A 15,293-nucleotide genomic window follows, 5' to 3' on the forward strand; every position below is an offset into this window, starting at 1 on the left:
CCAAGAAGTTGCCTCATTTATATACTTTTCTTTCTTTTAATTATATATGTATATTTTTAAAATATAGAGGTGGGGTGGGGTCAAACTTTATTGCCTAGGCTGATTTCAAACTCCTGGCCTCAAATGATCCTCCTACCTCAGCCTCCCAAAGTGCTGGGATTACAGGTTTGAGCCCCCTCATCCAGCCAACTTAAATACTTTCATCTCTAGGCATCTCAAGCCCAGAAACCAGAGGCAAAACCAAAAACAAACAAAAAGCCCTACCACCTAAAGTATTTTATGAGAATTCACTGAAAAAAGGGGAAAAAAAGCTCATACTCAAAAAGTAAAATGTTATTTAAACCCAATTGTTAATTTTAACAGACTATTTATTCTACCAGCCTACAACTGGAAATTCCCAGTCTTTCCTTGTCACTATAATTCCATAATCTCACATCCCTAATCTAAATTTTCCACATTGTATTTCTCACATGTGTTGGTTATCATTTGTTTAAATGTCAGGGCTATGCTGAATCTACAGCTGAAGAGAGCCAAAACAGTTTCAGTTTTAAAATATCCCTTGCTACTTAATATTATTCAATCTAATATATTTCTACGGTCATCTTGCAGTCAGACTTCCTTTTCCTAGCAGGACATGTAGCTGGTAGGGTCCTGAGCACCTCCTCACACCTGGAGGAGAGGCTTTCTGACCCAAATTTGTTCAGAAGGTCTCCTGGGCTAGGTCCGACCCTCTAAAAGCAAGTCACAATAGGAATAGTCAATAAAGGTACCCTCTCTCTCTTTTTAGAAGCTCCCCTTCTAAAATGCTTTTGTGAAGAAGCCCTTGTATTTCAGGAGAATTGGCGAAATATACACATTCATATCTTCCAAGTTGCCTTTTTGAGTACTATAGGCAGAATTTATGAATTGACTTTTTTTTTTTTTTTTTTGAGACAGAGTTTTGCTCTGTCACCCAGGTTGGAGTGCAATGGCATGATCTTGGCTCACTGCAAACTCCACCTCATGGGTTCAAGCGATTCTCCTGTCTCAGCCTCCCGAGTAGCTGGGATTACAGGCACCCACCATCATGTCTGGCTAATTTTTGTATTTTTGTAGAGATGGGGGTTTCACCATGTAGGCCAGGCTGGTCTTGAACTCTTGACCTCAAGTGATCCCACCCACCTCAGCCTCCCGAAGTGTTGGAATTACAAGCATGAGCCACCATGTCCGGCCAACTTGCCTTATTTTCTATGGTCTAATCCATGCCAAGTTGAGAGCAACAGTTTGTACATTAGTCCCAGGTCTCTTTTTGTTTTTCTTTCTTCATTGTCAATAAACATGTACAGTACCAAAATGTTCAGGGAACCATGCTGAGCACCGGAAATACATAGCAGTGCGATGTGGTCTTTGCCCCTCATATGCCAACAATGTCCTTGCGAGACAGGGTTGCATGGTTTATACGTTAAGGTTCTATGCCATTAGTAAGGACACTGGGTAATCAAGAAGGCTCAGAAAAGAATGTAATCAAAGAGTCTGAAGTATAGAAATCCTTCTTAGAAAAAGGAGACTCAGCCCTAAAAGTAAGAGTAACAAACAGGCAGAAAGATGACATTCTAGACAAGGGAAAAGAAATTAAGGTTGTGGACTTCTCCCTAGAATTATACTAATAAAAGCATTGTTTCTTCAAACAATTTGGGAGAAATAAATCAAACCAAGTTGAGGGCATCTGGGGTCCTATGGGAAGAATGATAACCAGTGGCACAACACCAGATGGCTGCTAGAAGTTATAGGGTATAAATATACCCTATACTAGAAGTTATAGGGTATAAAGTCCATGGCATAGCAAGGACATTAGGAATTAATTTACAAAAAAATATTTATTCCAGCTGGGTGCAGTGGTGCATGCCTGTAGTCCTAGCTACTCAAGAGGTTGAGGCAGGAGGACTGTTTGTTGTTCAAGGCCAGCCTGGACAATATAACATATGCCATTTCTAAAATATAAAAAAAGAAAAAATTTTTAAAAATTATTCCTTCTGACAACCCCAGCAAATGGGGAAATTACCTAAGTGTTAGACATAATTGGATCAAGATTTCTAAGAAAATTAGACTCTCACAGTCCAGTGATTCTCATTCCAAAAACTTAAGATGGATCCAGGAACTTCATCTCTTTTAGGTACAATGTTCATATATTGAGTAATTCTTTTTAATTTTTATTCATTTATTTTTTGAGATGGAGTCTCGCTTTTGTTGCTCAGGCTGGAGTGGAATGGTGCAGTCTTGGCTCACTGCAACCTCCACCTTCCAGGTTCAAGTGATTCTCCTGCCTCAGCCTCCCAAGTAGCTGGGATTACAGGCATGCGCCACTACGCCTGGCTCTTTTGTATTTTTAGTAGAGACATGGTTTCACCACGTTGGTCAGGCTGATCTTGAACTCCTGACCTCAAATGATCCACCTGCCTTGGCCTCCCAAAGTGCTGTGATTACAGGTGTGAGCCACCACGCCCGGCCCACATATTGAATAATTCCTACTGTGCGTGGTTTTAACATAGGTAAAATAAAACTAATCTTCACTGGGTTTCCCGAAGTCGTCTTCTAAAGTTTTTAGAATAAACATTCTGGGATATTTGGCCTGTAGAAGGCAGGTCTCCATACTGAGGAATAGGGCTGGAGTCAGGGATAAAGAAGGAGTTGAGCTCCTTCAATTTCCAATTTCCAAGAAAGATTTAAAAGCAAAAGAGAAAATGTCACATTAAGAAAAACAAAATCAAACTGCTACAATTTATTTAACTTTTTAACGGGAAATATAAGTATGTAATGTAAACACTGACATGTGAAATAAAGTACAAGGATCAGGAAGACAAGCGAATTGGACAATACTCTTGCTTTAACACTTTACTGCTTCCTGATTTCATCTGCAGCATGAATCACATAGTTATACAGACTGGCAAAAGTAAAGGCAACATTCAGATTTACAGATACACCAGAAAGCCTCTGAAATCCAACAATGCCGTATGGAAGTCTGATCTTTCTGCTGCAAAAAAAAATTAAAGCTGGGCACATGTCCATTTATCCATTTACCCAAGGCATTTAATGTAGGAGCATAAGAATGCACTGATTAACACATGAGCTTTAATATGCTTGTGGAGGCCAAGATTAAATTGTGCCTCTTCTCCCTCTTCAGATAAAATAAAATTAACCAAATTAAAAGCAGAGCTGCCTGATACTGGCCAGAAGACTACATAATCACAGTGAATTCTTATTTCAATAAATCCCAGGAAATGCAAAACACAATAAATGATTGCCGTTGGAGCTTTGCCCAAATGGTCACCCTAGACCTCACGCTGCAGAATCATATCGGGTTTTCAAGGTTCTTTCCTAGAACTCCAAAGTTGGAAAAATGACCGAGATAAATGGTTGGGATAAAGTCCCATCATGATTTAAAACAAAGGGCCTATTTCCAAACTTGAATTCGGTAATAAAGAGTATGGGCTGCAATTTTCTGTGATTATCTCAAAAGATTAAAATAACCTGTCTTCTTTCTTATCAGACGACACCTACCAGGTAGGAGGTAAATTTTGGTAATAGATGCCTACCGTGCAGACTGGTTCAGTAATGGTACTCAGCATCACAAGATTTGGGGATTCAGATAAGGCTACTTTAGAGCTAGAAATCAGAGAACCATGCATTTGCCAAGTATACCTACTTCCTCACTCACCCCCGATCATATATTACAAGTCATCTGGGCCGGGCGTGGTGGCTCACGCCTGCAATCCTAGCACTTCAGGAGGCTGAGGGGGGAGGATCACGAGGTCAGGAGTTTGAGACCAGCCTGGCCAAAAAGGTAAAACCCCACCTCTACTAAAAATACAAAAATTAGCTGAGCGCGGTGGTGCATGCCTGTAATCCCAGCTACTCGGGAGGCTGAGGCAGGAGAATTGCTTGAACCTGGGAGACACAGGTTGCAGTGAGCTGAGGTCGTGCCACCGCACTCCAACCTGGGTGACAGAGCAAGACTCTGTCTCGCAAAAAACAAAAAAAAATTATCTGTAGTCCCACATCCCTCTATACTCCATCATCTATGGAGAAATAAGTATCTTGCATGCTTCCTCCTTATGGCAAGCAGAACAGTCAGTGCAGGCTGAACACTGATTTTCTGAGGGACAAATGCTACTCTGAGCAGGTGTTTTGAAACTGTTTTTCCCAGGCAAAGCTATCCTTCCTATATTACAAAGTGATGGAGATTTAAAAAAAATGTGTTTATAAAATATCACATGGAAACACCTTCACAATAAAAAACATTCATTTCTATATTCCTTACCTATAGCATTTGGCACAGTGTCCTGCCATTTATTGTGCTCACTAAAGACATACACAGAACAGAGAGATCCAAAATCAGGTTTTAAAAGTGTTAGGAACTGCTGTTTCCAAGGAATCCCTGCATCAGTCCTGGCCTTTCTTTGTGCTATATTATAATTAAGTTGTTGTTTAAAAAAACAAACAAACAAGCAAGATGATAAAATAGACCAGCATTATACTACTTTGATTAGAAAAAAGTCATTCATCACAGACGGACCTCCATTCCTGGATTCTTATTTACCTCTGCGAAACATAGAGGGCCTTAGCTCCTGTGAAGAACAGCACATCATCACTGCAAGTAAGGCAAATGTTTCACTTATAATTCTCTGTCCTATAGTCAGATCATATGTGCCAGTTTCACACTGGAAAACAATAATCAAGTATTGAGAATTAAATACCAGAGATCTTTCAAGCAAGGAGGCCCAGTCTATCTTCACACACTCCCCAGTTATTGTTCTGTACTGTCTAGACCTATTACTTCTCCAGTGCTTCAACTCTGTCTCTGATATTCCTGCAGAGCAGATCTCAAAGAGGAGCTTTTTAATATCGTAACTAGCCATTTCTTCTGTTATCACTTCTTTTCTTCTCTCTTGGCATCAGTTCCTATTAGAATGCCCTCCTCTTTGAAAATGAAAGATGGGACTGGGTACAATGGCTCATGCCTGTAATCCCAGCACTTTGGGAGGCTGAGGTGGGTGGATCAGCTGAGGTCTGGAGTCCAAGACCACCCTGGCCAACATGGTGAAACCCCGACTCTACTAAAAATACATAAATTAGCTGGGCGTGATGGCTCATGCCTGTAATCCCAGCTACTTGGGAGGCATAAGAATTGCTTCAACCTGGGAGACAGAGGTTGCAGTGAGCCGAGATCACGCCACTGCACTCCAGCCTGGGCGACAGAATGAGACTCCACCTCAAAAGAGAAAAAAAAAAGAAAAATGAAAGATGGAACTTCTGAAAAATAGATTCATCCTATTTGCAGATATTCAGATCAGTTACCCTTAGGGAAATAAGGCACCTATAATGTGACCCCAGATTGACTACAGGAATAGTACTAATATTTGGATCCTGTGTGGCTGCAAAAGAAGACGACTTCCAAACAGAAGCACTACTTTCCTGCCACAGGTCAGGCTGAATCACACAGCACTGCTGTGCTGGTCTAACATACAGGCAGACTGGAGGCTCCAAAGAACTCAAAGAAATACAGATAGAATTCTTCCTTAAAATAGAAAGTTACAATATCAGTTGGGTCTCTGGTTAACCTCGTCAGTCCTTTCGAGTAATGTTTTCATGGTTGAGTGAGGAATATGGAGGAGCAACAGATGAGAGTAAGGAAACCTAGGTTCCAGTCCCAGCTCTATTACTTACTGGCTGTGTGACCTCAGGCAACTATGTTTACCTCCCCTCACTCCCCACCCCAGCCTGTTTCCTTATCTGTAAAATGGGGATAAAAATCACCTGCCTTGCCTACCACATGTTGTGATTGTGAGGATCAAATGAGATGCTGTGAAAGTGCCTTGTAAACTGAAGTACTGACAGTAAAGGCTTTTAAAGTAATAGTATATACTTATTACATTTTAATTAGGTCCTTATAATTGCCTATTTGACTAGAAGTGCCCCATGCAGGATGTGCCTCACAACAGACAGAACTAAAAAATAGGTTCTATAAATATACACTGGTCCTTTTCACTGGGGGTGGTTAAAAAAAAAAGGAAAATTCTTAATTTCCTCAGCAGTGGCCTCAGATTACATTACTTAAAAATGTGATGTCATCCAAATCTATCAATTGATAAAATTTTCTCCAAATATGTCCTGTACAGTTGTAGTTTTGTCTGTTGATATCTTCACACGGAGGAGTCTAGAATTCAAAACATAGCATGCTAAAACTAAACAAAAAAACAATACAACCATATAGGTACAGTGGGTTGTAAAGCAAATTAAAATTAGAGGCATCATTATAATAAAATTAGGTCACAGTTCCTCAAATGGTCGCCTTTTTCCTGAGATAGCTCCAGGACAGGGTCCTAGTCCTGTGAAGTGCTTTAAAGAAGCTTAGTCTTGCTGGAGGTGAAAAGGACATGTGGGCTGGCAACTAGGCTATGTTCATTTTCAGCACGAGGATTTGAACAAGAAGGTCTGCTAGGAGCTGCCAAACAGCTTTGGTGGAGAAGCCCATATGGCCTAAGAGAGGCTTGCTAGTTCTCAGATGCCAGGCCAGAGTGTGGAGAACAGCTTAACACAGCCATCCAGTCCCAGGATTTTCAATTCTTCCTGTAAGTTGGTTCTGCTCTTCTCCGGTCTAGTAAATAATTGAACAGAGGAAAAACAATGAGATGTGGAGCAATATATCTATCTGTGCTTTAGGGCCTTTCTCTGCCTAGCTGCAAAAAGTTTACATGCGGAACAGAGACGTGACACAAAAGGAGCAAATGTGATTTTGACTAGAGTTTGAAATAGACTTTGACTAGCCCAGAGCACCCAGATTCCAGTATTCATGTCAGAAGACCTTTATTACAAATGTTACAGGCGATGACTTGCAGGGAGTCAGGTCACTGGAATCACTAGTTAACAAGACGGTTGTCCTTTGGGGCCACAGGTGTGTTGCTAACCTCCACTTTTCTTCCTGATTTGCTTTGCTTTCCGGGGTTTGAGGATGGTGTAGTTTACATACACCGTATACTGATCTGACAGGAAAGGGACATAGAATGCCCGCAGCAGCTTTGAAGATCTGAAAAACAAGGGTTAAAAAAGAGAATTTTATCACTTGGGAGAATTTACTAATGGTACTAAATGTAATTAAAAGAAATAAACTAAGATCTGTAGTAAGGATTGTATTTCATTCAAGTGGCAGAGAAAAGCCTATTACTGGGCCAGGCGCGGTGGCTCAAGCCTGTAATCCCAACATTTTGGGAGGCCGAGACGGGCGGATCACAAGGTCAGGAGATCGAGACCATCCTGGCTAACACGGTGAAACCCCGTCTCTACTAAAAAATACAAAAAACTAGCCGGGTGACGTGGCGGTGCCTGTAGTCCCAGCTACCTGGGAGGCTGAGGCAGGAGAATGGCGTGAACCCGGGAGGCGGAGCTTGCAGTGAGCTGAGATCCGGCCACAGCACTCCAGCCTGGGTGACAGAGCTAGACTCCATCTCAAAAAAAAAAAAACAAAACAAAAGAAAAGCCTATTACTTAGGTCCTAGATCATGATAAAAGACTTAATCAAGGCCAAGTACCTTGTCACCTAAACGAAAATTTATTATTGTCCCTAATAAGCTACAGTATATCCTTCAGAAGAGCTCTAGGTCTTCAATTTGCATTAGAATGTGCCATAGAAAAATTCCAGGTCAATTAAAGGACTGCTATTGCTGCAATGAATTCTGAACACCAAAATGGTTTCTGCATCTAAGAAACTGTAGAGATGCCAAGTACTCAAATGACCTGGACTCCAGCTCTAAGTTTTCCTGGAGAGGGGAAGAAAACTATATCCTGGGTGCCTGTGCCTAGTGTTCCAGTATTGTCTAAGTCAAGGAAAGCATCTACATACAAGTTCATGTTGTGACAACATGTCCCTGGTAAATTATAATATATCTACTTATTACTGAAACATAAGAACTGAAAACCTAAATTTCTCATGAATTTCTGAAGAATGTGAAAAGTGTTTATATTTTAAATATATTATCGGCTGGGCACAGTGGCTCACGCCTGTAATTCCATCACTTTCAGAGGCCGAGGCAAGCAGATCATTTGAGATCAGGAGTTCGAGACCAGCCTGACCAACATGGTGAAACTGTCTCTATTCAAAACACAAAAAAATTAGCCGGGCATAGTGGTACATGCCTGTAGTCCCAGCTACTTGGGAGGCTGAGGCAGGAGAATTGCTCGAACCCGGGAGGTAGAGGTTGCAGTGAACCGAGATCACGCCACTGCACTCTAGCATGGGCGACAGAGCGAGACTCCATCTCAACAACGACAACAAAAAATATGATTTAATCCATTTGATAATTCTATGAGGAAGTGGCATTATTATCCCTATTTTATAAAAGGGAAACTAGGGCTTCAACTTGCACAGGGTTACACAGTAAGTGACAGAGGCCTCATTCAAATCCAGGTTTGATTCCAGAGTCTGCACTCTTAACCATTATGGTTTATCATGCATCCCAGGAACGGACTAACAGGATTTGTCATTTCCTAGAAAAAGTTGTAGTGATAGTTTTAAATTCTGTATGGAGTATTACTTCCTGACTCTGATTTCTGAGTCTGAAAATCAAAAGTTGGCCTAGTTACTGCCATCCTGAATGAGGTAGCTGAAGGTGTTCCACTGCCAGTCCTTTTCCAAATTCTAAACTTGTAAATGTCATGTCAACGTGGCATTTGTACTGGCAGTCTACCCTTGGGTTTGGCAGACTCCTACAATGCCTGCACACAATGACACTGTGCTTGGCATGCACGCCTCTTAGAGATTCTTCCCAACTAGGACGCTGGCAGTGCCCTGTGCTCTGTGAGATTCACTTCACTTCAACAGTGAACTCTATCAACGGCTTTGATAGAGAAAAGAGGTTTGGAGAAGAGACATGAGACAAAGCAGGGCTCCTACAAATAAAATGAACAAGAAGAGGAAGCATCTACCCCAGTCAAGGAGAAGTTAATGGCCAGGCACGGTGGCTCAGGCCTGTAATTCCAATATTTTGAGAGGCTGAGGTGGGAGGACTGCTTGAGCCCAGGAGTTTGAGCCCAGCCTGGGCAACAAAGTGAGACCTGTGTTTACAAAAAAATGTTTAAAAATTAGCCTGGCAGATTGGCACACACGGGCAGTCCCAGCTATTCTGAAGTCTGAGCTGGTAGTACGGCATAAGCCCATAAGCCCAGGAGGTTGAGGCTGCAGTGAGCTGTGATCATGCCACTGCACTCCAGCCTGGGTGACAGAGTGAGACATTGTCCGAAAAAAAAAAAAAAGAAAGAAAATTTACCCTTTTCATCTACACTGCACAAATAAGGTGAAGGGTAAAGGGTAGAACAGAATGATGCAAAATAGAGCAAATTCCTACAAGCTTTAGTAAAGAAAGTATAAAACTAACAAGTATAATTTCCATTTTAGTTGACTCTACAATATAAGCTTCATTAATACAGTCATTGTATATTTCTGGTCAACTCAGTCCTTGGTATAACCTCAGCGTCCAGCGGACCCAATTTTAGTTTTCAACTTTCTTTTTTTTTTTTTTTTTCCAAGAGACAGGGTCTCATTATTTTGCCCAGACTGGCCTTGAATTCCTGGGCTCAAACAATCCTCCTGCCTCGGAATCCCAAAGTGTTGGGATTACAGGTGTGGGCTACCTCGCCTGTCCCAGGTTTTTACTTTCTTTTTGTAGCAATTCCTTACTATTTGGGAGGATTGCTAGTTCATAATTTTATTCTTTTTAGAGTCTTCCAGAGAACAAAGATAAATTATACTTATTTTCATTTATTTATTTTGAGACAGGGTCTCACTCTGTTGCCCAAGCTAGAGTGCGGTAGCATGATCATAGTTCACTGCAGCCTTGACCTCCTGAGCTCAAGCAATCCTCCCGCCTCAGCTTCCTGAGTAGCTGGGCTACAGGTGTGCCTGGCTAATTTTTTATTTTTTGTAGAGATGGGGTTTCATTATGTTATCCAAGCTGGCCTTGAACTCCTGGACTCGATAAATCCACTGGCCTCAGCCTTCCCAAGTGTTAGGATTACAGATATGAGCCACCATGCCCAGCCTATAAAATAACTTAAAAATAGGCCAGACACAATGGCTCACGCCTGTAATCCCAGCACTTTGGGAGGCCAAGGTGGGTGGATCACGAAGTCAGGAGTTCAAGACCAGCCTGGCCAAGATGGTGAAACCCCGTGTCTACTAAAAGTATAAAAATTACAGTGTGCTTGTAATCCCAGCTACTCAGGAGGCTGAGGCAGGACAATTGCTTGAACCTGGAGGGTGGAGGTTGCAGTGAGCCGAGATTGCGCCACTGCACTCCAGCTTGGGTGACAGAGCGAGACCGTCTCAAAGAAAAAAAAGAAAAAAAAAGTAAAAATATAGAAAACAAAGAGGGTCCATTGGACTGAGATAGTAAATGGTGATGACTATTTTCCTGGTAGGCTGATAGATCATGTTCAAAAAAATGATCATTTTCTGATAATTTCAGAAATTCTGATTCCACTCAGGAGTTGGAAAAAAAAATATTTCCTGATCACTAGGTATGAATAAAAGAGAAAAAAAAGAATAATAATAATTTAAAAAACTATCTTGGTCTGCACATGGGATATATCATCATCAAAAACACTGACTAGCAGCCGGGCGCAGTGGCTCACTTGAGGTCAGGAGTTCAAGACCAGCCTGGCCAACATAGTGAAACCCTGTCTCTACTAAAAATACAAAAATTAGCCGGGCATGGTGGCGGGTGCCTTTAATCTCAGATACTTGGGTGGCTGAGGCAGGAGAATTGCTTGAACCTGGGAGGTGGAGCTTGTAGTAAACTGAGATTGCGCCACTGCACTCCAGCCTGGGTGATGGGGCAAGACTCTGTCTCAAAAACAAAACAAAACAAAATAAAACACTGACTAGGTAGGTGTTGTGGTATGTTCCCGTAATCCTGGGTACATGAAAGAATTGCTTGGGCCCAGGAGTTCAAGGGCAACCTGGGTAAACACAGCAAAACCACATTTCTGAAAACAAAAAAAGTTAAAAAAATAACTGGCTGGACTGAAATGGAAGAAGGACTACTATGCATTATTGTTGAGTTCAAAAGACAAGCTAAAACAAGGATAAAAAATAAAAGAGATTGGGAGAAAATGCAATATATGTACCAGACGATTTGCATCTAGACTATATAAACTGTTTGGGTGATCAGTAAGACAATTCAATAGGAAAAATGACAAAAGATATGATTACAGAAGAGAAATGCAAATGGTTGATAAACATGAAATAATGATCAATCTTACCAGGAATCAGGGAAATGTAAGACTAGACACAATTTTCAATAATCAGGTTTGGAAAAGTTAAAAAGCCTGACAGTCTCAAACACTGATGAGGAATCAAGAAACAGATATTGCCAGTAAAAGTGTAAACCTGCATAATCACTTAGAAAGACAGTTTTAGCAGTATCAATTAAAATGAAAATTATGCAGTCCCTATGATACAGCAGAGGACTTTTACTTTGTACTTTACGCCATGTTATTTATTTATTTGCTTGTTTTACAAACAATCTACTTGTTTTTCCATTTGCTATGATGAAAAATTTCAATTATATATAAAAGTAGATAAATTTATTACTTATAATAATGTTTTAAAACCAGTAGACAAATTTTTAAATAAAGGAAACCCTCAATTTTCAAAAACAAAAAGCAACCAACCAAACAAAAAAATCAATGTGCCCACTATATGTAAACATTTGTGTGCTGGCTCTGAGATATATAAGTCTCTCTTCTCAAAGGGCTAATAAGCTAATTGGGTAGAACAGATTATGAATGATACATCATCATAACTTAGCATATGGTAAATTCTAAACAACTGACACAGAAGTTCAAAGTGATAATGCAAACATTCAGACGGGAGGTCAAATGCTGAGGGCTGGGTAGGTAGGTGTATAAGCAGCATTTAATAAACATGTAGTACATCATTTCATTTTATCCATCCAATATTCCAAGGTACACTAAGCAGGAAAAGCAACTTGTCTAACCATAACCAAATCTACAGGCATCTCAGGTTAAATACTCTGTGCATTCAGCAGCAACTAGAGGTGGGCTGAATAAATCCCAAACTCTTTCTCACTGCCTACAAATCCCTAGGAGATCCAGCCCTTGCCTGATTGTCCCACCTCACCTTGTGCCATCTTCCTCCTGGACCTCTACAATCTGTCACACCAGCCCCCTTTCAGTTCTTCAAAAATACAAGCTCCTACCTTAGAGCCCTTGCATATGCTGTTGCCTCAGCCAGGAACACTCTTCTACCCTGTTTTTCTCATGACCGAGTTCATCTCATTTTTCATGTCTCAGCTTAAAAGTTACCTCCTTTGGCCGGGCGCAGAGGCTCACGCCTGTAATCCCAGCACTTTGGGAGGCCAAGGCGGGTGGATCACTTGAGGTCGGGAGTTCGAGACCAGTCTGGCCAACGTGGTGAAACCCTGTCCCTACTAAAAATACAAAATTAGCCCTGTGGTGGCACCCGCCTGTAATCCCAACTATTTCGGAGGCTGAGGCAGGAGAATCACTTGAACCTGGGAGGTGGAGGTTGCAATGAGCCAAGATTGTGCCACTGCACTCCAGCCTGGGTGACAGGGTGAGACTCTGTCTCAGGGAAAAAAAAAAAAAAAGTTACCACCTTTGAGAGGTCTTCCAACAATCCTAGGAAACCCTAGGTTTCCACCTCTCACTTCTTTTCTCTCAGTGCACCTGTGTGTTTCTTCATTATACAGTTCACAATTTGTATTATTTATTTGTTGGTTAACTAGTTTATTATCTACCCTCCCCCACAAAACACACCCAAATTCCAGGGGCCATGCCTGTTTTATCTGCCCACATGTGCCTGGCATATAGTAAATGCTGAAAAACAAATGTTGGATGGATGGAAGGAAGGATGAATGGATGGACTGCTGAAGAGAGCAAGGGAGGGATATCACACAAATGAGATATGAGATTAATTCAATTTAGTTTAACTATAAGTAAATGAGCTCCATGTCAAGCAATGGGTTAAATGCCAGGAACACAATGATGGTTCCTCCTACTCCCAATGAGGAATTCAAAGTCCAAGTGAATTTGTGGTTTGGAATAACCATCTTGCTAAGGACAAACATGGGTCTGACTTAGCTACATCATGAGATCCAAGAAACATCCTGATTTGCCAAGCTCCCTCAGTGTATAATCACAAGAAATTCAGCATCAAATTCTAAATAATGTATTCAGGAAATAAGGAGGCATTTCTAGTTAAACCAGAACACAAAACTACAAAAAAGGCAAGAATTACATAGAAGGAAAAGCAAAGAAGGATCTATTTAACATCAGAGTGTGGCACTGGAAAAAAATCCTTTAGAAGACAAACCTCCTTTGCTGCTGCAGATTCTGGTTGTGATCTTTAATAGCATTATCTATCTATAATATAATATATAAAGCCACTAACTAATTTTTTCCAGAAGATGGAATCAGAAAGCGGCCAATATATGCTTAGGCCCACTGTCATCTCTAAGCTGGGATGGGAATATATTGTAATTTCTTTTTTTTCTTTTGAGACAGGATCTCACTCTTTCACCTGGGCTGGAGTGTAGTAGTGTGATCCCAGCTCACTGCAGCCTTGACCTCAAGGGTTCAAGTGATCCTCCCACCTTAGCCTCCTGAGTAGTTGGGACTAAGGTGTGTGCCACCACTCCCAGCTTTTTACTTTTTGTAGAGACGGTGTTATACTATGTTGCCCAGACTGGTCTTAAACTCCTGGGCTCAAGCAGTCCCCCCACCTTGGCCTCTCAAAGTGCTAGGATTACAGGTATGAGTCACCGCACCTAGTGTGTGTGTGTGTGTGTGTGTGTGTGTGTGTTTAACCAAAAGAACAAGCTGGCTTGAATTCTTCCTTTCCAACATTCCAGCTGCTGTTCTAGATTATTTTGTCATCAAAAGCTTTAATATACTAAGCATAACTGGGGCATTTTGAATTGTTATATTGTATTGTTATTGAAAAAAGGAAACCAAATTGGTAATTTGCCTTTATAAAAGGAAAGAGCAGGCCGGGCGCAGTGGCTCATGCCTGTAATCCCAGCACTTTGGGAGGCTGAGGCGGGTGGATCACGAGGTCAGGAGATCAAGACCATCCTGGCTAACATGGTGAAAACCCGTCTCTACTAAAAATATAAAAAATTAGCCAGGCATGGTGGTGCCTGCCTGTAGTCCCAGCTACTCGGGAGGCTGAGGCAGGAGAATAGCGTGAACCCGGGAGGCGGAGCTTGCAGTGAGCCGAGATCGAGCCACTGCACTCCAGCCTGGGTGACAGAGCGAAACTCCAGCTCAAAAAAAAAAGAAAAAAAAAAAGGAAAGAGCAGTTGTGCACTGCAATGACATGTGGTGCACACATTTATACACATGGAAACAGAGATCAGACTGATTCACAGACAAAACTAATACCTATCAAAACTCATACGATAATGTCTGTAATAAAGTGAAATGCCAACGTACTGCCCTAGGGCAGCACAGGCAGCATGATTTAGAGAGACGTAAGTATGTGCCTCTATCATGGAAACTGAAATACTTCCCCTGCCAGTGAGAAAGTCACTCAAGTGATTCAAGGATGAAACAGACCTGGACAAAGCAATCGCCTGAACAGCATAATTAGCTCACGGCTCAGAATGTTTTCTAATTCAATTACCAGCCCTATTTATCAGGGCTGAGGAACATTCCACTGTGGAGATTTAAATCTGCTCTTACTGACGTCAATGAATGACTGGCTGCCAGTCCCTGATGTCACCAGTTCAGCAGGCACAAATGGAAATGCTGGGTCAATTTTTCATTTTAAAAAGAAAACATCCTAGTATCCAGGTTTTCTTTCTCTTTTAAAAGACAGGATCTTGCTCTGTTGTCCAGGCTGGAGTGCAGTGGCATGATCATAGGTCACTGCAGCCTCAACCTCCTGGGTTCAAGTGATCCTCCCTGATCTGTCTCCAGAGTAATGGGGACTACAAGTATGTGCCACCACATCCAGCTAATTTATTATCATTATTATTATTTATAGAGACAGAGTCTCACTATGTTGCCCAGGATGGTCTTAACGCTTCAAGCAATTCTGTGGCCTCAGCCTCCCAAAATAGTGGGACTGCAGGCATGAGCCACCATGCCTGGCCCAGGTCTTGTCCTGTCTTCTTTTTCCTCTTCTCTCTTCTCTTCTCCTCTCCTCTCTTTCTTTGTTTCTTCTCTTATCTATCTATCTATCTATCTATCTATCTATCTATCTATCTATCTATCTA

The 15,293-nt window shown here is 41.5% G+C and overlaps 1 protein-coding gene across 4 annotated transcripts in view; it reads right to left on the reverse strand.

Moving 5' to 3' along the window:
• Positions 1-2,743: 2,743 nt before the first annotated feature.
• ALG9 (ALG9 alpha-1,2-mannosyltransferase) overlaps positions 2,744-15,293 on the reverse strand; it is a 95,972-nt gene continuing 83,422 nt past the window's right edge. For 3 of the 4 annotated variants that reach the window (XM_023208215.2, XM_023208217.2, XM_023208216.2), the window contains 2 exons: positions 6,945-7,063; positions 5,173-6,634 (listed from right to left, as the gene is read on the reverse strand). In XM_023208215.2, coding sequence (XP_023063983.2) covers positions 6,597-6,634; positions 6,945-7,063 — 157 coding nt within the window. In that variant the 3' untranslated portion in view covers positions 5,173-6,596. Of the gene's footprint in view, positions 6,635-6,944; positions 7,064-15,293 lie in introns of all 4 variants that reach the window. The other variant, XM_023208214.2, reaches the window with a different exon arrangement.

This window comes from Piliocolobus tephrosceles, chromosome 13, assembly GCF_002776525.5.
Source record: "Piliocolobus tephrosceles isolate RC106 chromosome 13, ASM277652v3, whole genome shotgun sequence".
Lineage (NCBI taxonomy): Eukaryota > Metazoa > Chordata > Mammalia > Primates > Cercopithecidae > Piliocolobus > Piliocolobus tephrosceles.